Source organism: Dendrobates tinctorius, unplaced genomic scaffold (genome assembly GCF_039654945.1).
Source record: "Dendrobates tinctorius isolate UK_male_01 unplaced genomic scaffold, ASM3965494v1 ptg000116l, whole genome shotgun sequence".
NCBI classification, from domain to species: domain Eukaryota; kingdom Metazoa; phylum Chordata; class Amphibia; order Anura; family Dendrobatidae; genus Dendrobates; species Dendrobates tinctorius.
The window spans coordinates 21,632,412-21,658,819 of NW_027361784.1; the positions used below are offsets into that span (position 1 = coordinate 21,632,412).

Here is a 26,408-nt window from a genome sequence, read left to right on the forward strand (position 1 = left end):
CACCAGCAAACCCTGCAGGGTGTCGGTTGCCTTATATCCACTCAGAAATTCGATGTCCAATCACACTCCGCCTGTTCAGATAACAGGTTCTTCCCATCCAAATCAATTTCACTACCTCTCTTCACCAGCAGAGGGAGTTCATCAGACATCAAAGGTGAAGGGGAAAATGAGCTCACAACAGTACCTCCCCCTTGAGGAGGGGTCACTGAACCCTCAACCACGCCACCAGGGCGATCAGGATGGGCCTGATGAAAAGCACGAACCAATCTTTCGGCATGAATATCGGATGCAGGGACCCAAGAATTATCCACCTGGCCATAACCCTTCCATTTAACCAAATACTGGAGTCTCCGTCTAACCAGACGAGAATCCAGTATCTTCTCAACCTCATATTCCACATTACCTTCAACCAATACAGGAGGTGCCACCACAGGAACTACTGGCTCAACAAACCTCTTTAACAGAGACTTATGAAACCCGTTATGGATCTTGAATGTAACAGGAAGAGCCAATCGAAAAGAGACCGGATTAAGAATCTCCAAAATCTTGTAAGGTCCAATAAATCTAGGTTTAAACTTTGGAGAAGCCACCTTCATAGAGATATTCTTTGATGACAACCAAACCATATCACCCACCTTAAACCGGGGACCAATGGTCCTATGCCGGTTGGAAAACCGCTGGGCCTTTTCCTGGGAGAGAGACAACTTATCCACCACTTGGTCCCAGATCTGGTGCATTCTCTCCACCACAGTGTCAACACCTGGGCAGGCAGAAGACTCCACCTGCCCTGAAGAGAATCGAGGATGAAACCCAAAGTTACAAAAAAAAGGTGACATCAAAGTGGCAGAACTAGCTCTATTATTTAAAGCAAATTCGGCCAAGGGCAAAAATGAAACCCAATCATCCTGATCAGCAGACATAAAACATCTCAAATACGACTCCAAAGTCTGGTTTGTTCTCTCCGTCTGCCCATTGGTCTGAGGGTGAAAAGCAGAGGAGAAGGACAACTGAATTCCCAGCTTGGAACAGAAAGTCCTCCAAAATCTAGACACAAACTGAACTCCTCTGTGAGATACAATGTTCTCAGGAATCCCGTGCAAGCGAACCACCTGTTGCAAAAACAAGGGCACCAACTCTGAGGAAGATGGCAAATTAGCGAGTGGTACAAGATAGATTCTCTAAGATGGTCCATCACCAATCACCCAAATAACAGTCATTCTCTGAGAGACAGGCATATCAGAGATAAAATCCATTGAAATATGGGTCCATAGCCTCCTGGGCACCGGCAAAGGCATCAACAACCCACTAGAGCGAGAACAAGGTTTAGACCAGGAGCAAGTCCCACACGACTGCACAAAATTCCTGACATCACGAGACAAGGCGGGCCACCAAAAAGACCGACTCACCAAATCTCTAGTACCAAAAATACCTGGATGACCAGCCAATGCGGAGCAATGAACCTCAGACATCACTCTCTTCCTCCACTGGTCAGGAACATACAATTTTCCAATGGGACAACACTCAGGTTTGTCCTCCTGAAACTCTTCCAGAGCACGTCTCAAATCGGGCGAGATGGCAGAAAGAACTACCCCCTCACCTAAGATGGCAGCAGGCTTGGTCACAATAGGAGAATCAGCAAAGAAACTCCTAGAGAGGGCGTCTGCCTTAACATTCTTAGTGCCTGGAAGAAAATAGACCACATAATCAAAAAGTGTGAAAAGCAAGGCACACCTAGCCTGTCTAGGATTCAAGCGTTTGGCCGACTCCAGGTAAATCAAATTCTTGTGGTCAGTAAGGACCACGACTTGATGTTTAGCTCCCTCCAACCAATGTCTCCACTCATCAAATGCCCATTTCATGGCTAACAGTTCCCGATTCCCCACATCATAGTTACGTTCGGATGGGAAGAACTTTCGGGAAAAGAAAGCACAGGAATTCATTTTAGATGTTACAGGATCTTTTTGGGACAAAACAGCTCCTGCACCAATCTCAGAAGCGTCCACCTCTACCTGAAACGGGAGTGAGACATCAGGTTGCCGCAAAACCGGGGCAGTAGTGAACCTTCGCTTCAGCTCCTGAAAGGAAGACACGGCCTCCGGAGACCAATTCAGCACATCAGCACCCTTCTTAGTCAAATCAGTCAATGGTTTGGCAATACCAGAAAAATTAGCTATAAATTTACGATAAAAATTAGCAAAACCCAAAAACTTCTGGAGGGCCTTCAAAGAAGTGGGCTGAACCCAATCATAAATGGCCTGTACCTTGGCCGGGTCCATTTCAATAGTTGACGGAGACAAAATAAATCCCAAAAATGAAATCCTCTGTACACCAAAAAGGCATTTCGATCCCTTGACATACAGGGAATTCTCCCTCAAAATCCGGAACACAGTCCGAACATGTTCCACATGAGAGTCCCAATCCTTGGAAAAGATCAAAATATCATCCAGATAGATGATCAAAAATGTATCCACAAAATCTCAGAAAATATCATTCATGAAGCACTGGAAGACAGAAGGGGCATTAGTGAGCCCAAAAGGCATCACAAGGTACTCAAAATGTCCCTCTGGAGTATTAAATGCAGCCTTCCATTCATCCCCCTGCTTAATGCGAATAAGATTATACGCCCCCCTGAGGTCAAGCTTGGTAAACCAGCAAGCACCTTTAACTCTGGAGAATAGATCAGAAATCAGGGGTAACGGGTACTGATATTTAACCGTCATCTTGTTAAGGGAACAATAGTCAATACAAGGCCTTAATGAACCATCTTTCTTGGCCACAAAAAAAACCCCAGCACCTAAGGGTGAAGAGGATGGTCTAATATGACCCTTCTACAACGACTCCTTAATATAGGATCGCATAGCCTCGTGCTCGGGTACAGATAAATTGAAGAGCTGACCCTTGGGAAATTTACACCCAGGGCTCAGCTCAATTGCACAGTCATAACTCCTATGAGGAGGCAAAGACGCAGACTCATTCTCACTAAATACATCATAAAAATCAGCCATATAGTCAGGAGCATCATGCGACTGGGGAGAGGTGGAGAAAACAGGAGCGTCACTAAGGGCACAACGACAACCCCAACTCACCACAGACACAGATTTCCAATCCAAAACTGGATTATGGATTTGCAACCAGGGAAACCCCAGAACGATGGTATCATGCAAATTATGCAACACCAAAAATCTGCAATTTTCTTGATGGTCTGGGGCGACCCGCATTACCACCTGGGTCCAAAACTGAGGTTTATTCTTCGCCAAAGGAGTAGCATCAATATCTCTCAAAGGGATAGGTGTCTGCAGAGGTGTCATAGGAAACCCACAACGTTTAGCAAAATCCAAGTCCATCAGGTTCAGAGCTGCTTCTGAATCCACAAAAGCCTTAGCGGAAAATGTGGACAGGGAGCAGATCAGAGTAATTGCCAGAAGAAACTTAGGTTGAACACCACCCACAGCAAATGTGTGTGCAAAACGTTTCTCTCGCTTAGGGCAGACAGAAATCATATGAGAGGCATCTGCACAGAAAAAACACAGCTTATTACGCCTTCTGAACTCCTGACGTTGCGCCCTAGACAAAACTCCATCACATTGCATAGGTTCAGACATTTGTTCAACAGGTGGCAACACCTCTCGTACAGTTTTGCTTTCACGCCAACGCCGATCAACCTGAATGGCTAATGACATAGAATCGTCAAGACCAGAGGGAACAGGAAATCCCACCATAGTATCTTTTACGGTTTCTGACAAACCCTTCCGAAAGAGAGCTGCCAAGGCACCATCATTCCAGGTAGTAAGGACCGCCCACTTTTGGAATTTTTGACAGTACAACTCTGCAGAATCTTGACCCTGGCTCAATGCCAACAGGGCCTTTTCAGCCTGATCAATAGCATTAGATTCATCATACAACAACCCCAAGGCCTGAAAAAATGCGTTCACATCAGTCAGAATAGGATCATCAGGTTTCAAAGAAAATGCCCAATCCTGGGGATCGCCGCACAGCAAAGAGATAACAATTTTAACCTGATGTGCGGCGCTCCCTGATGAGTTAGGCTTCAAGGCAAAAAATAATTTACAATTATTCTTAAAATTCAGAAATTTAGACCGATCCCCAAAAAACACATCAGGAGTAGGGATCTTTGGTTCAGCAGCATGTGAATGAGCAAGGTAGGCGGAAATTCCCCACACTTCAGCAGTAAGCTGCTCCACACTATCAGACAATTGCTCAATCTCCATTGAGAAAAAATTCCTCCTACGGCCTCAGAGAAATAGAGGAAAAAATATACACAAAAAAAAAAATTCTGACACTTTTTTTTTTTTTTTTACAATTCTTTCTTGCTATTGAGTATCCTAGAATCTGCGGTATGGCTGGTGATTCTGTTATGAATGAGTTACCGGAGGAGGAGAAAACAAAAATACAAGCTAAGTCCAGAAAACCGGAGAGGTTGGTAGCTATCGGATTGCAGACCCCTGATCCTATTCACCACAACTAACAGTAGCCGTGGGGGGTTCCTACGGTGCCCTAGACCCCTCGTCACAGCCGGAGAACTACATAAGCCTAAAGAAGGAAAGGGGAAGTCTAAACTGCCCCAGAGCAGACCCCAAAGCAATAGACAGCCCCCAACAAGTATTGTTTGTGAAAGACAGATGAAAACACAAACACAGACAGGCTGAGCAAACGATGGGGCCAAACTAACTAGACAGGACATAAAAGATGCTGGCTGCAATCCGCAAAAAACCCTACAAAACTGTCCCAACCGTCTGATAGGAAAAAAGGCCCTGAAGTCGCTAGACTTCAAAACCACTATATCAGCACTCAGGTATATTCTGAAAACAGAGCAAAGAGATCAACTGATCAGAGACAAAACTGGAATTCAGCCAGTCCCAACCAGGACTGGCTGAATACAAACACTAAGGAAACCAGACAAAATCTCATGGAATAATAGCAGGGCAAAACTTAGCTTTTAGTAGACAGGAACTAAAACTGGATGCCAGAGCTCAGAGCAGAAAGGATCACCAGCAAACCCTGCAGGGCGTCGGCTGCCTTATATCCACTCAGAAATTCCAGATGTCCAATCACACTCCGCCTGTTCAGATAACAGGTTCTTCCCATCCAAATCAATTTCACTACCTCTCTTCACCAGCAGAGGGAGTTCATCAGACATCAAAGATGAAGGGGAAAATGAACTCACAACAGGTTGGTAACTAAGCAGATTGCAGACCCCTGATCCTATCAACACGGCTAGCAGTAGCTGTGGAGCGTTCCTACGATGCCCTAGACGCCTCGGCACGGCCGGAGAACTAACTAAGCCTAAAGCCAGAAAGGTGAAATCTAAACTGCCCCGGAGCAGATCCCCAAAGGAATAGACAGCCCCCAAACATATATTGTCGGTGAGACAAGATGAGACACAAACACAGGCAGAGAATAGACTGAGCAAACGGTGGGACCCATGCTGTCTAGACAGGACAGGACAGAAAAGACACTGTCTGCAATCACACAAAAACCCTAAAAAAATCCAAACACCTCTGATGTTCAAAAAACCTGAGGCCACACGACCTCACCCCCGCTAGATCAGCACTCTGGTGTGAACTGGAAGCAATGCAAAAGATACTAACATAACAGGGGCCTGAACAAACTGACACAAGCTGTAACATATGAGCGGGGCTCAGCGCTGCCCCCAGCAGGGAGTACGCTGAACCCTTGCAACAAAGCAGAAAGCAAAAAAGGCACATCCAGATTAGAGGCAAAGGATTAGCAAAAGAATCGCTTAACTGAACCATGCAGATCAGGCAGGAGACAGAAGAACTCTAAATGCACAAGGAGGAAATCACAAGCAACCACTAAGGGAATCCTGCTCAAATATATGCTCCCAGCCAGTAATCCCAGGTTCCCAATTATCGTCGTCATGTGGCAAACTTCCATCAACCTGGCCAGCTCCACTCCTCGCAGTAATCACCAGAGGGAGCTCCGGCTCAGAAGTCTGAGCAAGGGAATTCACAACAATTACCGTAACAAAAAACACCTGCAAAGGCTTCCTAAGCGTTAAAAAAGGTCCCTTTGTCTGTTTCAGTAGGTTCCACAATAATGGGGAAGACTGCTGACTTGACTGATATCCAGAAGGCAGTCATTGTCACACTCCACAAGGAAAGTAAATATTGCATTTTATTTGGAAATCAAGGTCCCAGAGTCTGGAGGAAGAGTGTAGAGGCCACAATCCAAGCTGCTGGTGGTCTAGTGTGAAGTTTACACAATCAGTGAATTTTGGGGAGCCATGTCATCTGCTGGTGTAGCTCCATTGTGTTTTATCAAGACCAAAGTCAGCGCAGCTGTCTACCAGGACATTTTAGAGCACTTCATGCGTCCCTCTGCCGACAAGCTTTTTGGAGATGGAAATGTCATTCTTCAGCAGGACTTGGTCCCTGTCCACACTGCCAAAAATACCAATACCTGGTTTAAAACTGTGCTTGAGTGGCAGCAAACTTGCCTGACCTTAACCCCATAGAGAATCTATGGAGTATTGTCAAGAGGAAGAAGAGACAGCAGACCCAACAATGCAGACGAGCTGAAGGCTGCTATCAAAGCAACCTGGGCTTCCATAACCCCTCAGCAGTGCCACAGGCTAATCGCCTCCATGCCATGCCGCATTGATGCAGTAATTGATGCAAAAGGAGCCCCGACCAAGTATTGAGTGCATTTACTGAACATACATTTCGGATTTTAAAATAATTTTTCAAGCTGGTGTTATAAAGTATTCTAATTTTCTGAGATAGTGACTTTTGGGTTTTCATTGGCTGTAAGCCATAATCATCAACATTAACAGAAATAAACACGTGAAATAGATCACTCTGTGTGTAATGACTAAGTCTGATCACTGAGATCATTATCGAGTGTAAGAAAAGGGTCTCTGCAGTAAGAGGCAGAGGGTTTGCTGTGCATGCACAGCTCTTTTCAATAATATACGTACTACAAAAATTGTAGAGTATGGCAAGTAGTGCAGCAGTGTTCAGAGCTTTACGTACAAGAGACTGGAGAGAGGCATGCAGGCATTCCCGACTGTTGGGGCCTTGTTTTTGAAATATATGCAGGTCTCAGCACCAAGACCTCCATCTATCGTGTAGATATGCCATAGGTTTCCTATATAGGTTCACCTCTTTGCGACTATACACCAGTATTTCTTAGAGATGTATGGTTAGGGCTAAACAGGAAGGCTAAAAAGTCGCAACTTGTGTGCGACCCTAATATTTTTCTAAGGAGACCACTCAGAAAAAACTCTGTTATTCCACAGTTTACAAATGGTAACATTTTGCAGTGGTCTCGTACTCTTATGTCAATGTTCCAATTTGATTCCAAAAAGTTCTGTTTTATGCCGTAATATACAAAATGTACTCATCGTCTCCTATCTTTTTTTAATTTTGCTTTTTAGATGATCCAAAAGTCATTGTTGCGAATTTAACGGTAAGAATCATTTGTTGCGTATGGAGATTTTTTGAGACCGTTTCATTTAGACTAGGTTGACATTTGTATTTTTTTGAACATGGTTTAAGATGACTGTATTTCATGTTTAGGGTCACAAGAGTGTATAACCTCTCACCTATGAGAATCAGAGCAATTATCCAAATCTCAAATGAGAAGATGATGGAGAAATAAAATGCCTCCTTCTTCTACATTTTGTCAGTCCATGGAAATCAGACCTCACTTAGATGTCATCGGAGTGCAGTCCGATATTTTACAAACACTCATTGACTTGCATGGCCGAGTGCGATCCGAATATCAGATCAAACTCGGTGTGACTCGACCCAATGGATGGTCGGTCAGCTAATGGCACAATACACATACCATGGGGATGGTATAGGTGAGAGGAAGGCCCTACCAATAGGGAATGAGGGATGCTCACCACCTGAGCTGCAACCTGAGCCTGTCCCTGCACTCACCTAACGCCCTATGCGGGTCCCCCCCGCCGCCGTCAGGATACCTAGTCCCTCCTTGCACTGGCCGGCAAGGAGCACTAACCTCAGAACCTGCAGAATAATACACACAGGGGGAAGTGACAAACACCAAAGGGACGAGATGACAAAAACACCACACTTAGTTTATGTACACTGCTGCTAAGCTCCACACTGCAGATAACAGCAACTGGACTCCAAACATCAGACATGGCTGACCCCACAGAGCTGCTCCTGCTAGGCTGGTCTCCAGAAAGGAACTGTATCACCAACAGTCAGCTGATGCATCAGGTGACCTTTTAAAGGATGGTGGGCGTGGTCACCACCTGCATCAGCTGACCCAGCAGCACGGCAGTAGCACCAGATTGCCAGCAGAGGAAAAACTGACATTTACCCCCGATGGTCCAAAAGGAAAACAGTTTTAAACTGAGAGGAACCAGAGCTGCCACAAATCCATCCAAATTTGGATCGAGACACTCTGGCACGCAACCCCCCCCCCCTCTGCACCGGCAAAATCTGACCTGCACTGCCCCATAACATAACAGTGGCCCAAGTGTGATCCAATGTTTTGTCGAATTGCGCTCATAATACCGCCATCTGTATGACCCCATAGATCGCAGTGCCCGGACTGACCATGAGACACCTTACCCACTCGAACTTGCCACCTCATGGGCACATATGGGATTGTAAGTTCGTATCAGAAGACCTGCGGTTAGTCCAGGTAGTGAGACTTGTATAGGGACCCTAAAATATGGCTGCCTGAATTTGGCCTAATGCGCGTCAGTCTCCACAATTACCGCTTTTTTTTTCTCATTTAATAATGCTTGTGCAAAGTAAAACCGCTTCCTACTCCCGAGATTAGAAAGAAAAAGTTTTTCTAATTTGTTTTTTGCTCTTGTTTCTTTTTTTTTTTTCTCTCCCCAATGAATGTTGGATTAAAACTTAAGAAAGGCCGTGGGCCTCTATTCACTCTAAGAAAGTGAAAACAGTGTCTATTTGGCCTTCATCTGGCTAGTATCAGGCTATTGCCTCAACATATACCTCTGGCAGAAGGATCAAATGTTATGTGAGCAGAGTTTAAAGTGAATGTTATATCAGAAAATGAACTGTTAATGTGATCCTGTCAGCAGGATTTTGCTAAGTAAACTACAGAACCTGTCAAGGTTGGTAGTGTTAAACTGATTAAAATGATACCTGGGGTGAAGAAATCCATCTTGTGGTTCTTGTGTAATTAGTGTTAGACATAAGATTAATAAGATTATTGTGCTGCAGGACTGTAAGCAGAGTCTTATCTTCCTGCTCTAAGTCAGAGAAACCAAAGAAAGGCCTGCCCACAGGCCACCCCAAAACACAAACAGTCTGTCTCTATGATGAGGAACATGTTTGTGCTTTGAGATAGGCTGTGGACAGGTCTATCCTTGGTTTCTTTGATTTAGAGCAGGAAGATAAGACTCTGCCTACAGTCCCGCCCCGAAGCATGGGCATCTCATTAGCTGAAAACTTCTAACTCTGATTACACAAGAACCACAAGACAGATTTCTTCACCCCAGGTATCATATTAATCATTTTAACACTGCCAACCTGACAGTGTCTGTAGTTTACTTAGCAAAATGCTGCTGACTGGTTTGCTTTAAATTCCGGTTTTTATGTTTTTTTTTTTATATATATATTTCTTTTCATTTTTCATATTCTGATCTGAATTACTGGGGCTATATCAGATTCAAACTTCTTTTTTTCAGGGGATGTAATGGAGTATGTGCAGAAGTTATTGAGAAGGGAGGGGGGAAGCAAGGGGATCATAGACATCACATATTTTGATAATGTTATCTACTGTACGTTAAAGTATTACCTGTCATTGCAATCCTGTCTGTGGTTATAATTTTTTTTAGAAATTCAGGTGTGATCTAGAAAAAAATATACTAAAAAAAAAAAAATCTCCTTTTCTGGTGGTACATTCTCTTTAAAGGATGAGTCCATAGGATTACTTGCTACTCAATGGTTGTCCACTGCTGGGATCCCAACCAATCGCAAGAATGAGGCCATGAAATGTGCCAATGGAATGGAGCGGTGGCCGAGAAGTGTTCGCCACCCCTGTATTCATTTTCTATGAGGCTTCTGGAGATAGTGGAGTAAAGCCCAAAAACAAAGAATTTCGCACCATTCCGAAGGACTTTTCTGAGCAATGGAATCAATGGGGGGTCCCAGCTGTCGGCTCCTCATTCATCAGGATATCCACTTTCATATGATAACTTTCAATTTGGAAACAGCCCTTTTTGAGAAAAAATGAATAAATATTAGAGCTGTCTAAAATGTTCACCTCCTGGATATAAACAGTTATAGTTTCATTTAGTGATAGCAAATGAATTAAAAATGGCGATGAGTCAAAAGACCTATATTTGTAGATTCTCTGTGGTGTTTAAAAAAAAAAAAAAAAAAAAAAATGTGCCCTTTTTTTTTTCTCCAGTGCAAGAACAAAGATCAGCACTTTAAGCCGTACCTGAAGCAACATCTTCCAAAGAGGCTACACTACGCCTATAACAGAAGGATAGAGGACATTCATCTGCTGGTGGACCGGACATGGCATGTCGCAAAGTTAGTCATTGCTCCAGTAAAAATATTAAATTATGGTCAAATTGATTTCTGTGTTGAGGAATAAAAATATTGTTTTTTGTTTTTTTTTAATACATTTGTAACTGAGACTCCACCAAGATTACATGAAGTCAGTTTTATAAACTATAAATTATGTAGAAATAAGTATTTAGGAAAATGATCATATGCCAAAGATGAATGAGGATGTGAGCCCACTGACTCTACTCATAATTTAAAATCTGTAATTTTATTTTTGGCAATGTTGGACTGTTGAAAACCACTTTTCTTCCCTCCACCCCATCTGAATAGAGCATCAGAGATCGATGGAAGCAAAGTAGGTGAGCAGGGGTATATAAATAATTGGCTTCACCGTGAAGCACCGATCATTTATATCCACCTTCTCGCCTACTTGGTTTCCATCTCTCTGTCCTTCTCCAGGTCTATGAAAGCAGAGCTGTTAATCAAAGAATAGGAGGTGGAGATAGTAGGAAAAGAAGCAGGTGGGAAGGTGTAATAAATGACTTGCCCCACCATGAAGCACCAAGCAATGGGTCTTCGTTTGAACAGTCATTGTGTGCTCACAAAGTACAGACGCTCGGTGCACCCTTGGCGTGACCAAATAGTTCAGTGCACCTTCCTACCTGCTTGTTTTCCATCTATCTTCTCTTCTTTAGCGCTATAAAATCAAAACTGTCAATCAGATATAGAGGGGAGTTTGGCGATGGAGTCAAAACAAGTAGGTGGGAAGGTGCACTTTAAAGGGAATATGTCACCTATTTTTTACCCTGAGAGATGCGGCCACCGGCATCAGGGGCTTATCTACAGCATTCTGTAATGCTGTAGATAAGCCCTCGATGTAACCTGAAATATAAGAAAAACGAGTTAGATTACACTCACTGGGGGGCGGGGGCGGTCCAGGTCCTGAGGGTGTCGCAGGTCCGAGTTCAGTGCCTCCCATCTTCATGCGATGACGTCCTCTTCCTTGCTTCCTGTCGCAGCTCTGGTGCAGGCGTACTATTCAGGGCAGAGCAGAGTACTGCAGTGCGCAGTCGCCGGACCTCTCTGACCTTTCCCGGTGCCTGCGCACTGCAGTACTCTGCTCTGCCCTGAACAGGGCAGAGAATTACGCCTGCAAAGGAGCTGCGACAGAAGCAAGAAAAGGACGTCATCGCTAGAAGATGGGAGGCACCGGACCCGGACCGCGACATCCATCGGACCCGGACTGGACCGCCCCCGGTGAGTGTAATCTAACTCGATTTTCTTATCTTTCAGGTTACATCGAGTGCTTAACTACAGCATTACAGAATACTGTAGATAAGCCCCTGATGGCGGTGGCCACATCTCATAGGGTAAAAAATTGGTGACAGATTCCCTTTAATGTCTGTCCACTCCAGTGGTGCCCTGAGCGCCTATACTTGGTTTGAGCAGTCATTTTGTGCTAAGTCCCTTTAGCTATAAATGCATCAAGACATCCAAAATATATCACTTATTTCTCTAGTCACCTTCCACGACAGCCACCTTGGAGGTTGTCTCCCCGCCCTATCAGGGGACAGGAACACAAAGAGGTTAAATAACCCTCCCCTTCCTGCTACCTCAGTGTTTTTCCTGTCCCCTATCGGGGCATGAAGAGGTCACAAGGGGCTGCCGTGGCCAACGAGCGGAGCCCTATGTACTCACCGAGCTAGGCAGCTGAGGTCGGGGGATTCGCCTCTCCTCCTCCATGGGCTGCTCCCGTCTCCACCGCGGTGTGACTCGGGACTTCTGCCGCCCCTCCTGCGCCCTCTGGGGTAAAGCGGGACGGTATGGTGCCTGTCGGGGTCCTGCATAGCTCCCCGGCTTCCTCCTTCCTCCCAGCGCCGCATTGGAGCCGCACGCGCGTCAGAGGGGGCGACCAATCAACCGGAAGTAGCGGTGACGCGCACTTCCGGATTGCAGCCTCCGGCGTCCTGTGAGGGGGAAACGCGCGCCGGGACCCGGGAAATGAATTCAATGGCGGCGGGGGTTGAGCAGTATCCTCCCCAGGGACGGGGGAGGAGGGAGGAGCACCCAGCAAACGAATGCAGCATCATCCTTAAAAAGGTGCAGCAGCTCCAGGTAAGCGCAGTGTGTCTGTGGTGTGTGCAGACATGGATGGTGAAAAGCCCTCAACTGCAGCATCTGCGGAGCCCAGTGTTCCCCCTCCTACAGTGAGTAGCAGGGCCGGTCCCTTGCCTGTCAAATAGTTGGTGGCACAGGTCTGAGTAAGCCTTTTCTTCTTGCAGGAAGACAAGGCCTCTGTCCCTAAAACCCCCCGCAAGTGTGGTATATGTGGTGCCAGGTTTCCTTCTGACTACAAAAAGAAGTTATGCCAACTTCAAAATATCCTGCGTACCGAGCAACCCTCCCTGTTTGACAGCAGAAAAACTCTCATTAGGCAGGAGGTTCAAACCTCCATAGCAGCCCAAACCCCGGTGGCCCAGGGCCCTGCTCCAAAAAAGAGGAAAAGGGCTCCTATGGAAGCCGACTTAGACTCGGGAGAAGGAGGATATTTGGGAAAATGAGGGCTCCACGTCCGCCTCCAGTCATGGTGCAGAAAAATACTATTTCTCCTCGGAGGATATGGAGGAGTTAGTCTCCATGGTAAGAAATACCATGGGGTTGGAGAAGGAGGTCAGGCTCTCAGTCCAGGATGAGATGTTTGGAGCGTTGAAACCCAGAGGTAGAAAGGGTTTCCCGGTTCATGAGGTTATACAGGACCTAATAGCTCAGGAGTGGTCCTCCCCCGAGAAGGCACTAAAGGGCCTGTCACACTAAGCGATATCGCTAGCAATATCGCTATAACTTGTGACGTTATAGTAATATTGCTAGCGATATCGCTGTGTGTGATACTTACCTCCGACCCGCTCCCCCACTGGTTATCGCTGATCGCGCGAGAACGTTCAGGACTGTTTCTCGTCGTCAGCTTCCTGCGGCGCTTCCTGTGGAGGGACGAGTGTGGAGCCGGGCGGGAGGACGCAGGATCACCTAGTGTGACAGGTAAGTAGCGACCCCCGTCCCCAGCGATGTTGCTGGTGAGATCTGCCTGTGTGGCAGCTCACTAGCGACCACTTAGCGATGTACCAGTGATCCTGACCGCGTCATATCGCTGGTCGGGATCGCTGGTACATCGCTAAGTGTGACATTACCTTTAGGGTGCCTTTTGAGCTAAAAAAATCGGTTTGCCCTAGAAAGTGATAGTTCTATTTGGGAGATCCCTAAGATAGACGTCCAAGTGTCTAAGGTCACTAAGAAAACGTCCTTGCCCTTTGAGGATGCTTCCCAATTGAAAGATCCGTTGGATCGCAAAATAGAAAGCCACCTTAAAAAGTCCTGGGAAGCTTCTACAAACCTGCTCAAGGCAAATATTGCTTCCACCTGCATAGCCAGATCTTTGTTTTTCTGGCTATGTACGTTGGAAGACCACCTATTGGGGGGTACCCCAAGAGAGGAAATCTTAGACTCCCTGTCAATCCTCCAGAAGGCAACAGGCTATTTAGCTGATGCTTCAGGAGAAACGGTATGGGTGGCAGCAAGGTCCCTAGTCCTTTCAAACTCGGCCAGGAGAGCCTTGTGGCTGAAGTTGTGGGGGGGCGACATCACCTCCAAGACGAAACTCTGTGCCATCCCCTTCCAGGGGCACCACGTGTTCGGGCCTGTCCTGGATGATATCCTTGAGAAGGCTTCCGACAAGAATAAGTCACTGCCAGAACAGAAATCCACCAAAAGGCAGTTTTTTTGTCCCGCAAGAGAACAGACCTCTCAGAAGGCATTCAGAGGGAAGGGCAAGGCTGGTCGTTGGAGCTACCCGAAAGGGGGTAAAGGAAGAAACATCCTTGTGCCCCAACAGCAGCAGCCCCCGGAGAAGCAGTGACTCCCGGGTCGGGGGTCGACTCACACAGTTTCTTGCCCAATGGCAGGCCACGACCTCGAACCGGTGGGTCCTGCACATGATACAATTTGGGCTGAAACTGGAGATCGAGCACCCCCCCCCCCGCATGCCCTAAGAATTACCCCGGCACAGTCCCCAAGCCTGTAAAAAGTCCTGTTGCTTCAGATAGAAGAACTTCTAAGGGAAGGAGTGGTCTCGTATGTACCTCCACAAGAGGTGGGCAGAGGACATTACTCTCGCCTGTTCCTGATCAAGAAACCCTCAGGAAAGCACAGGCTCATAATAAACCTAAAGCCCCTGAACCACTTCATCAAGTACCGAAGGTTCAAGATGGAGTCAGTGAAATCAGCGATCCCTCTTATTGGGCGAGGCTGGCAGATGGCTACAATAGATCTAAGGGATGCGTATTACCACTTTCCCATTCATCCAGACCACCGGAAGTTCCTGAGGTTCGCGATCTCCCACGACCATGCCCCATGCCCTGCCGTTTGGGGTATCCCCAGCACCAAGGGTGTTCACGAAGATCATGAAGGAAGCCGTCATCTCCATTCGGCTTCAGGGGATATGCATTGTGCCGTATCTAGACGATCTGCTGATCGTCGCCCCATCTGTAACCCGGCTGAACCAGGACGTATCAAGAACCCTACAGATACTCGAAACCCTAGGATGGATACCAAATCTCCAGAAGTCTGCCCTCTATCCTTCCCCGAGGAAATAATTCCTGGGGATCCTCTTGGATTCAGAAAAGAGGACGTCCTTTCTTCCCGATGATCGTCAATAGACCTTCGGCAGAGAATAATCCGGTTCAGAGACCAAAGGGCACCGACGCTGAGGGACGCCATGTCCATCCTGGGTTCCCTGACAGCGTGCATTCAGGCGATATCCTGGGCACAAGCTCACACGCGAGTCCTCCAGTCATACGTCCTGATTAAACACGAGGAAGCACCCAAACAACCTATCAAAGAGTGTTCCACTTCCAGGACATGTAAAATCGACCCTCTGGTGGTGGCTGAGCTACCGAAACCTGAGGCGAGGAGTAAGCTGGGATCAGCTTCCTCTAAGAATATTATGTACCGATGCCAGTCTGAGAGGCTAGGGAGCCGTGGTCGAGGATTCATACTTCCAGGGGCAGTGGCCCCAGAGCATAAGGTCCGGATCTTCGAACCTAAGGGAGTTGATGGCGGTGGAAGAGTCACTGAAGGCCGCATCAAGAACCATCATGTTCGGATATACTCCGACAACGTGACCACGGTGGCATATCTCAGACACCAAGGGGGCACAAGGTACGCCAGTCTAAAGAAGGTAGCAGCAAGGATCTTCCTCTGGGCAGAGAAGCACCTGTTATCCATTTCTGCAGTACACTTGAAGGGGTCGGAAAACATCCAGGCAGACTTCCTGAGCAGGAAGGACGTCCATCTAGGAGAATAGGGTCTAAACCAAGAGGTCTTCCAGGCTCTAGCCTCGAGATGGGGAGACCCAGAGGTCGACCTGTTCACGAATGCGCAAAATACAAAAGCAGCGACCTATTTCTCCCTCTGTCCCACGTACGGAGCCCAGGAGACGGATGCATTTGCCCATCCATGGGTCTTCAGACTGGCCTACGCCTTTCCACCAATCCCGATGCTGGCAAAAACGTTACAAAAGATCAGAGCGGACGGGGTCACGACAATCCTGGTGGCTCCCATGTGGCAAGGACGAAGCTGGTACAGCGCTCTGTTGGACATGGCCCAGGAAGGTCCCTTGCTTCTACCCCAGAATACCGACCTCCTTTTCCAGGGTCCATTACTACACCCGAACCCAACCAAGTTATGTCTAGCAGCTTGGTTATTGAGGCCAACATTCTGAGGGCCAAAGGGTTGTCGGATGAGGTAATCCGGACCCTTCAAAAAAGTAGAAAGCCGGTAACAAATGCAATTTACGGCAAAGTATGGAAAAAATTTTCCTCCTGGTGCCTTCCGGGGGCCCCTGACCCCACCCACCCAAATATTGCCCAAATACTAGACTTCCTGCAGAAAGGGTTAGATCTAGGGCTTACTCCAAGTACATTGAAAGTACAGGTATCTGCCCTTAGTTCTTTTTTTGACCAAGACCTAGCCAAACACAGCTGGGTCAAGCGGTTCATGACAGCGGCAGGCAGAATTCGCCCTTCACTCCCTAATCGGGTTCCTCCCTGGGATCTTAATTTAGTGCTCAATAGCCTAACACAGGCCCCGTTTGAGTCCCTGTCAGAAATCCCATTAAAAATTCTCACACTTAAAACGGTGTTTCTGGTGGCAATCACATCGGCTAGACGGGTGGGGGAGCTACTGGCCCTTTCAGTACAGGAACCTTACCTCCTACTCAATTCAGACAGTATAGTACTACGTCTAGACCCCTCCTTTATGCCCAAAGTGGTGTCAGACTTTCATAGAAGTCAAGATATCGTGTTGCCCTCATTTTGCCCAAATCCTTCTAATCCGAAGGAAGGAAAATTTCATACCTTGGATGTCCGCAGGGTAGTTCTCCGCTACCTCGAGGCAACCAAGGATTGGAGAATCAATCAGTACCTGTTCCTTCAGTATTCGAAAAGAAATAAGGGGAAGAAAGCGGCAAAGAACACGATAGCGGGTTGGATCAAGCAGTCCATTTCCCTGGCATATTCTTCAAGACATCTCTCTCCTCCCGGATCATTAAAAGCCCACTCCACTCGATCAGTCCCTACTTCCTGGGCAACAAGAGGAAATACGTTTTCGGAGCAGATATGCAGAGCGGCCACCTGGTCCACTGTGCACACCTTTACCAGACACTATAGACTGGATTTCAATAGGGATCTGACGTTCGGCAGACGCATCTTGCAAGCCGTAGTCCCTCCCTAAAAAATTAACGTTGGCATGACTCCAAGGTGGCTGTCGTGGAAGGTGACTAGAGAAAATAGAATTAGACTTACCGGTAATTCGGTTTCTAGGAACCTTCCACGACAGCACTAATTTCCCTCCCTATATAATGTTTACCTGCTCCATATATAATGTTTGCCTGATGATTCCTGCTCTACTGGCGGTAACTATTCATGCTAGTACGTTCAGAAAAAAAACTGAGGAGCAGGAAGGGGAGGGTTAATTAACCTCTTTGTGTTCATGTCCCCTATTAGGGCGGGGAGACAACCTCCAAGGTTGCTGTCGTGGAAGGTTCCTAGAAACCGAATTACCTGTAAGTCTAATTCTATTTTTTTCACATTTCCTAACCTTGAGTCTTTTTTTTACCCAGAAAACAACTGGATGTATACAGAAAGCCATCCGGCAAATGCAGCTTCCAAGGAGACCACGGCTATGACAACAAGATAATCAGCATGCAGGTACCAAAAAGGGGAACACTGTGGGGAGCTTTGACTCAATAGCTGATAACCTGAGGGGACAATGAATGCCCATCTTGTAAACTAGAATGTTTGATATTTTTGGAAAATATGGGGTCAGTTTGACTTCAGGTGAAGGGCATTTTGTTGTGTATTAAACTTTCAGTTTTAAGAAAATTGTCATTCTTCATTTCTTATATTTCTCTTTCTTCCAGACTGTTTTTGTTGGCCATGGACCTTCATTTAAATTTAAGACCAAGGTGCCTCCATTTGAAAACATTGAGCTGTACAACGTCATGTGCGGTAAGTGACCGTCCCGCAATTTCTTCTAGTTTTAATATTATACCCATGGCTTATTCTTGCACTGAAATTTTCAATTTGGTTTATTGTTTAAAAAGAAAAGTTTTTCAAAACAGTAATGTTTGCGCCCTGAGCAATCATTTATTGGCCTAAGTAAAGGGATGTTTACGATGGGTTACGAATAACTGAAGGTGATCTGAGTCATAGAATTGTAGAGTTGGAAGGGACCTCCTGGGCCATCTGGTCCAACCCCCTGCTCAAAGCAGGATTCGCTAAATCATCCCAGTCAGATGTCTGTCCAGCCTCTGTTCGAACACTTCCACTGTAGGAGAACTCACCACTTCTCGTGGCAGCTTGTTCCACTCATTGATCACTCTAACTGTCAAAAAGTTTTTTCTAATATCTAATCTGTGTCTCTTCCCATTCAGATTCATCCCATTGCTTCTAGTCTTTCCTTGTGCAAATGAGAATAAAGTTGATCCTTCTACAATGTGACAGCCCTTTAGATATTTGTAGACAGCTATTAAGTCTCCTCTCAGTCTTCTCTTTTGCAAACTAAACATTCCCAAATCCTGCAACCTTTCCTCATAAGACAGGGTTTGCAGTCCGGTCACCATTCTGGTCGCTCTTTTCTGAACTTGCTCCAGTTTGTTGATGTCTGCCAGCCATCAGTTAGTGCAGTGCTTTGTGTGGTGCTGTCCCTCCAGATGATTGCTAAAATTGCTTGGCAGCTTGATATTAATGACCTATTCTCATGTCGATCTCGCATGTCCAATTTTGGACTGCCTATTGCATTGTTCTCCTTGAAACAAGCCGTCAGCTTATGTCAGTCAGCGGCTTTCTCATAGAGAACAAAGGAACATTGACCAAGATGGTGCTCCTGTGTATTGGCAGAGTCGGCTGTTGATCGAACCACTGTCCGAAGCATCGTTTGGCCAACAGACCTCTAAATTCCAGTTTCATCCCACTTTCCATATAATGTTTTATGTTGTCTTCACCATGGTTGTTGCCCCTTTTCTGATGGATGAATGTCAAATGAGTGGGGGGCAGTGAAGTGAAGCTTTGTGTCCATCTTCAGTCCTATATGTATGTGCTTTTCTAACTTTACTTTTATATTCCCTATATGCCTTTTTTTTCATGACCTTCTGTATCATCAGATCTTCTGGGTTTGAAACCTGCCCCCAACAATGGGACTCATGGAAGTCTAAATCACCTCTTACGAGCAGCATCTCACAAGCCAGCAACACCTGACGAAGTCTCCAAACCAGTGCCTATAGTCCTTTCTCAATCCACTGTAAATGAAGAACTCGGGTGCTCTTGTGATGACAAGGTAGAGGCCAGCAAATGCCTGCTCTTACTTTTGTATGTGGTACATAGTGTTGATTGAATAGCTTGCACTACTTTGTGATCCAGAGGGAAGTGGTTAAAGGAGTTTTTCCCAAAATGGAAAGCCCAAAATATAAGGCATAAATAAAGCCTATCAATTAGACGGACACTCCAGAAATTGTTGGAGATTATTGGATATCACAAGCCTGAGTATTTCTTATTCTCACTAGCTGTAAACTGAATATCAGAAACTTCTAAGTTGGCGTTAAAGTTTCTCTTACACTCTTGAGGTGAGCTAGCCCCCTTCATACACATCATTAACACTCGGGGAGAGGGAAGAAGCTCTCTGCCAATGGGTGAACGTCTTCAGAAGCGCCAGTTAATGGAGCCTGAATTTAGGCCATCAATGAAAGGTCTACATGAGTGTCTCTGGTTTGCCTGATACGAAGACCCTAGTATGAACGTTTGTAAGAGGGTCGCACACTGACTTTTGGAGTGGCCTTCTACCAATGGTGCCTGAGAGTGTTTGTTTTATTTAATGTTTTTTAGCAGAATAATTTTGCCAAATCATAACTTTTTCTCTTAATTTTATCTTTCATATAAAGAATAAGGCTGAGGAGTTGAATAAACGACTATATCTTAAAGGAATTGATGGTAAGAATTAAAGGGTGTGATTACTTAAAAAAAAAAAAACATGCTCCTCCTCTTTGCCTAGCCCATATAATGGATCCTCTTTGCCTAGGCCATATAATAGATCCAGCCTTTGCCAGATAGAAAGGGTATGTGCAATAATTGTATATCCTGATGATATCCTGTCAAACACAAAAAAGCTCCAAAGCAAAGATCAAAATGAACTCCATATTACAGAATTATGGATTTGGTGCGTGAATCCCCCTCTTCAAATTCTTTTCATGTCCTTCAACTATTTATTCACCCTTTTGCTTATAAACAGTACAGTTCCTCTGGAGTCGTGTGGTTATGTACTGATTGTCACCTCCCTGTGATAGGACCAGAGGTTGAGCCCCTTTCTTCATGACTTCTATAATGCAGGCACCATTGTTCAATTAGGGAAATGTGTCATTGCATTGAATCTTACTTCTTTAAAAACACACATGTAGATTTAGTAAAAAAAAAATTGCCATGTCTATTTTGGCCCAGAATACAGAATTATCTACCAACTTATTATTTCATACATTGACTGTAGCCATATGACAAAATCAAGAGAACAACAATGGGATATAAACCACTAAATATTTCTATGTGAAGAATGTTCGCCATACATTTTGTCCATCTTGGGCTCCCACAAGAAGATTTTTGTCTTTTCATGTTCTCAGTAGAACTCCTTGGTTTATCTCAAACTTTTTATATATCAAAACACGACACATTGAAAAGTTTCAAATTTGTCAAAGAATGTACCAAGGTCGACAAATACGTCTAGGCGTGAACTGTCTGTGATTTTGAGATCCATTATGTCTAAAAGGCGTTTTAAATAAAAGGAAATTTAAAAAAAAAATCCTACTTCTAAAATTTCGACTCTAATGTTTCAGCGTGGCTTTGTGGAAGCCATAGTTGATGTAATTTATTTTATTTTTTATTCTATATTTGTAGAGCACCATTGATTACATGGTGGGGGAGGGGGAGAAGACCTTGCAGTCATGGGCTTACAATCTACATGGAGTGGAAGGAGAGAGCAGGTCTGGGGGATTGCAGCAGCTCTTGTAGTACTGAGGTGGCAGTGGTATTATTGCAGGCTGTAGACCTTCATGAAGAGATGAGTTTTCAGGTTCCATCTGAAAGTTCCAAATGTGTGAAACAATTGGGCGTGTTGAGGCACTGAGTTCTAGAGGATGGGGGATGCTAAGATGTCTTTGAGGCGATTGGAGGAGAAACTTAAGAGAGCAGAGGAGAGAAGTGGATCTTGTGAGCATGGATAGTAATTGCGGGGAAGGTATCAGGAGCTTAGTTACAAGGCCATTCATAATCTGTCTCCTCGATACTTCATTGTTAATAGTTAAAACAGCACTCATTGGAGAATAGAAAGCCAGCGAAGAAATTGGCAGAGCGGAGAGGCGGAGGAGTAGTTAGGAGAGAGGTGGATTAATTGGGCAGCGGAGTGAAGGTTGGCTGGAGAGGTGTGAGAGAGTGTTAGCTGAGAGGCCCAGAGAAGGATATTGCCGTAGTCACGGCGGGAACAAGGGGCATGCACTAAGATTTTCACAGATTGAGGGTTGTAGAAGGGACAAATTGTGGAAATATTTTTGAGTTGAAGGTGACAGGAGATGGCAAGAGCTTGGATGTGGGGTTTGACGCAAAGGGTACTTCAAGGCAGCGGACTTGTGAGATGGGAAAGTGTGATATCATTTATAGTGATATAGATCAGGTACAGGGGTGATTGACAAGGAGGAAATATGATTAGTTCAGGTTTATCCACATTGAGTTTTAGGAAGAGTGTTGAGAAGGAGGATATATAAAGTAGATATGACAGGCTCAAACCCCAACTTAGGTGCTCTGGGAAAAAACAAGACTAAAGTATAGGAGTAACCCCGGCACACTAATAACATGAAAGTAAAGTCTTCTCAACGACAGTCTTTAATTGTTGTGATTTTATTGATTGTGAAAAAAAAAAAAAAAAAAAAGGGTGGTGTTACAATCCAAAAAAGGGTGGTGTTACAATCCAACGTTTCAGCTCTACATCTCGAGCTTTCATCAGGGATATGACTACAATATATACAATAAAAGAACAAAAATCAATAAATAAACTTTATAAAGTATTATTAAACCAAAAATCTAGTGATAGGTGATACATAAGGTGGGGACAGTGTCAAACATCCTTTGTGAAGGTGTGTATGGATCTATAATGATGTGAGGCCAGTGAGTATGTATTGTGGTGTGATATGGTGAACATGTGAGAGGTTGAACAGAGGAATAGAGTGAAGGTGTAAGGAGTTGAAAAGCATGAATGTGTAGGTAGTGTTGAGAAAGGGCATTAGGGGACAGTGAAGTGGAGTGGGAATAAAGGTGAGGTCATCTAAGGAGGCAGTGTGTAAGGGGTGCTCTTGGAAATGTTAAGGCATAAGGTATAAATACCTAGATCCTTGGTTTTGAGGTGTGTGTATAAGTGGTATAGGTTTGCCTTTGTAATCCAGCTGCTGGAACGGTACCTATAGTAACCACTGAGAAAGGGTATAGGTTAAGGAATAGCAAGGTATATAGAATGAAAAGATATAAAAGAAAGTTTTAGGGGTCACATACCGATGTGTAGGGTCAGCACGTGACTCCCGTCCTAAGGACAAAAAAGCAGGTCAATAAGCTGGGATGGAGAAAGGAAACCCAGTCTATGAAGACTGTAGGGCACCATTACCTTGTGTCCTAAATCTAGTCAGGTGTGGAGGAGGCCGGAAGTGCATGTGGCTTAGTGCAGTGATGTTAAATACTGTCAAGCACTTCCTGATTGGGTGGGGAAGGGGCGGGAATGGGGGGAAGGGCCATCGCCATCTTAGTGAGGTCAAAAATGTCTGAATGAATGTACTGAGCATGTGCAGGGCGGGGATAGAGAATGAGCATGTTTTGACTTGACAGGAAGTGATGGTGGCAGTCGCCATCTTGGTGAGGTCAAAAAATGTCTGAATGAATGTACTGAGCATGTGCAGGGCGGGGATAGAGAATGAACATGTTTTGACTTGACAGGAAGTGATGTTGGCAGTCACCATCTTGGTGAGGTCAAAAATGTCAGAATGAATGTACTGAGCAGGTGCGAGCCATCCAGGAAGTGAAGTAAAAAAGGGAGGGTTGTGAGGAAATGTCACATGCATACAGGCGGCCATTTTAACGGTGGGACTGTGCTGAATTCATGCACGGTGATAATTTCAGTGCTGGTTGTGCCTATCAGGTTTCAGAGAAACCTCCTTTTCCTGCCTAAAAACAAAGAAAGGTAATTAGAGCAAGGTTTACATACAAAGAGTAAAATGGCGTTCATATTAACACACTTATGTCAGAAATATCTCCTATAAACCAAAAAACGTTGTGTAGGAAAAGAACTTATTTGGTAGTGATTTTAAACTCCTGATGAAAAACAAAACTAAGTCACTATGAAGTGGAATTTAGAAGGGATTAATAATACATTTCAGATTCTCTATTGAGACCGTGTGGATGGAGGGTATTTAGGTGATATATCCAATACGCTTCACGCTCTTTGAGCGTTTGGATTCTATTACCCCCTCGTCTGGGTACAGGGATTTGTTCGATAACCTGAAATTTCAGTTGGCTTACAGAGTGTCTATTTTCCACAAAATGGGCAGGAATTGGTAAAAGTGTGTTCTCACACCGGATGGTTGATTTATGTTTGGAAATGCGGTCTTTCACATGCTGGGTGGTTTCCCCAACGTATCCTAGGCCGCATGGGCATTTGATTAAATAGACGACAAAATTTGAGTTGCAGGTAAAATAGCCATTGATCTTGTACCGTTTGCCGGACCTCGGATGGGTGAATGAATCGCCTTTACTAACATTCGTGCATTGTGCGCAACCCAAACAAGGGAAGGTTCCGTTGCGCACCGTGCTAAATGTCTTCTGCCTGAATGTCTTGAAGTGGGAGCCCACGTCGGCTCTAACCAAAGTGTTTTTTTTTTTTTCACAATCAATAAAATCACAACAATTAAAGACTGTCGTTGAGAAGACTTTACTTTCATGTTATTAGTGTGCCGGGGTTACTCCTATACTTGAGAAGGAGGATATGGCTGATGGACACTCTGGGATTCTGGACCACAGAGAGGTAGATTTGAGTATCATCAGCATATAGATGATACTGGAAGCCATGGGACTTTGCATTGCCTCAGGCTAAAGGTATAGATGGAGAAGAGTATGGGTCTCGAGACAGAGCCTTGAGGGACACAACAGCGGGCGGGAGGCGAAAAGTATGGGAATGGGAGATGCTACATGTGAGGTTAGTGAAGTATGAAGAGATCCTGACGTGGGCAAGGTCTTTGATACCAAGTGAGTTATATATTACTGATAAGAAATGCCTGTAAAAGTCATACTGGTCTATTGCACATAACATCTGGGAGATAACAATAATCTTTATTTTTATATAGCGCTAACATATTCCGCAGCACTTTACAGATTGCACACATTATCATCACTGTCCCCGATGGGGCTCACAATCTAAATTCCCTATCAGTATGTCTTTGGAATGTGGGAGGAAACTGTAGCACCCGGAGGAAACCCATACAAACTCCTTTCAGATGTTGTCCTTGGTGGGAGATTTCTCCTTAATAAGTAACTAAATTTTTTTAAAATATATTTATCCTCCAGACTTTGCAAATGTATTTATTTCTGTATTAGCCTTCTATAACCTTATTTTGCTTTTTTCTATCCAAACACATTGCCGCAGTGACATTTTTAATGCTCAATTCATGCTGCTTTAAAAGCTGCTTTCACCTGCTGCTCAGCAAGATCCGTACACAACACTTAAACAGTCTGAGTATGAAGGGGGGGGAGCAGTGGAGGCTCAGACTGGGAAGTCCTGTACAGACAGTTTGAATATGGTGTGCATTCTTGCCGAGCAGCTTTTGAAATCTGCATCTAAAGGAGCATAAACTGGACATTGAAACATCATCGTGTTTAGGAGAGAAGGGAATCACAATGAGGTATTGAAGTTTTCTTACAAAAATTCAACACCTTCAGGATAATAAAAAAAAAAAAAACAAAACAAAAAAAACCTAAATAAAGTTAGCTGATCGTAAGTATTTTATGGTCCGAAGGAGGAACAAATTTTACCTGCTAGAGATTTGATCCCTAATTTAAATACACATAGAGTATGGTTCTCCATTGGACTATAGGCAATAATAGACAATTTTTAAATATTCTCCTTGAAAGTAGCCATTACTGACCGGGACCAACATTAAACCCCTCTTCCCTTATTCCCCCCTTAGCCAATCTTGCCTTGCTGGACGATATGGATTATGCATATTTTATAGGTATATCTGCTTTGTGTGTTTTAACAGTATTTGGATTAATAAGAATAATTTACTTTGGACTAATCATTTTCTATTTAACAACAAGATTAAGTAATTTTGCTAAAACCTTTTAACCTTGGTGTAGCGGACCGGGCTTATTCTGTGTGATGTGACTGGTGTTTAGAATATATACTGTATGTAATCACAATAAGATACTGGTTGTTTAGCGTTCTCGTTCCAAGAAATGTACAGTCTTTATCCATTGGGTCACACCCCAAATTCAGTCCCACAAATTAATTCCATAATATGACAGAGTCGTAGCTTGAAGCTCCTTAACCCCAGTTCAAAACTGTAAACAAACCCACTGTTTACCATGAACCATGTGGAAGTGTGGATTTTGGACCCCCAAAACACCAAGCTCCCGGCTGCTTCCCCTACACCCCCCCTGATTATACAATATATTTGTTACTGAGTTAACCTTACAGAAGCTGAGCATGAGCACATTCACCTGTCCAATCAATCTCAGAGCTAAAATTACTTTATGCTTTGTACACAACAGCCAAGCTAAGCAGTCATGTTATGGTTTGCAGTCACCACTATTAAATTTTTAATTTATAAAATTTGGAAGGTTCACCCCCCCCCCATAAAAAAAAAATCTATGAACTGCATATGTCACAAATTCATCTCAATTTACAATACTAAATGCATTATAACCACTAAACGAAGACGTAACAGTGATAATTCTACAGATTTAATTAGTAGAATTAATATTGTTGTACCAGAAATGCCAGCCCCTTTTAATCTCTGTTGACCTCATCCACATGTTTTGGGGTTTCATTTCTGCTACAATGATCGATCGAGAGATTCTCGATCACTAAGCCGATGGACATCCTGAACCATCTGTTTGACTCCTAGAGATTGTACCCTCCACCCATTCTGGGTTTAGTCCTGGCCTAGATGAATTGTTTCACCTTTCTTTTGTAGGATCTTCTCATAATACATTTTATATAATTTTTTTTTTTAATCTTTATATCCTTTTTTTCAATTAATTTTTCTGTATCTGTTTA

At 44.5% G+C, this 26,408-nt stretch overlaps 1 protein-coding gene across 13 annotated transcripts in view; it reads left to right on the forward strand.

The window, feature by feature from the left end:
- Nucleotides 1-26,408, forward strand: part of ENPP2 (ectonucleotide pyrophosphatase/phosphodiesterase 2) — a 229,524-nt gene that overhangs the window by 139,512 nt on the left and 63,604 nt on the right. For 7 of the 13 annotated variants that reach the window (XM_073590246.1, XM_073590247.1, XM_073590251.1 and 4 more), the window contains exons 14-19: nt 7,418-7,449; nt 10,402-10,529; nt 17,677-17,764; nt 17,977-18,064; nt 19,219-19,391; nt 19,993-20,041. In XM_073590246.1, the coding sequence (XP_073446347.1) occupies nt 7,418-7,449; nt 10,402-10,529; nt 17,677-17,764; nt 17,977-18,064; nt 19,219-19,391; nt 19,993-20,041 (558 nt within the window). Of the gene's footprint in view, nt 1-7,417; nt 7,450-10,401; nt 10,530-17,676; nt 17,765-17,976; nt 18,065-19,218; nt 19,392-19,992; nt 20,042-25,317; nt 25,363-26,408 lie in introns of all 13 variants that reach the window. The other 6 variants (XM_073590244.1, XM_073590242.1, XM_073590243.1 and 3 more) reach the window with 1 other exon arrangement.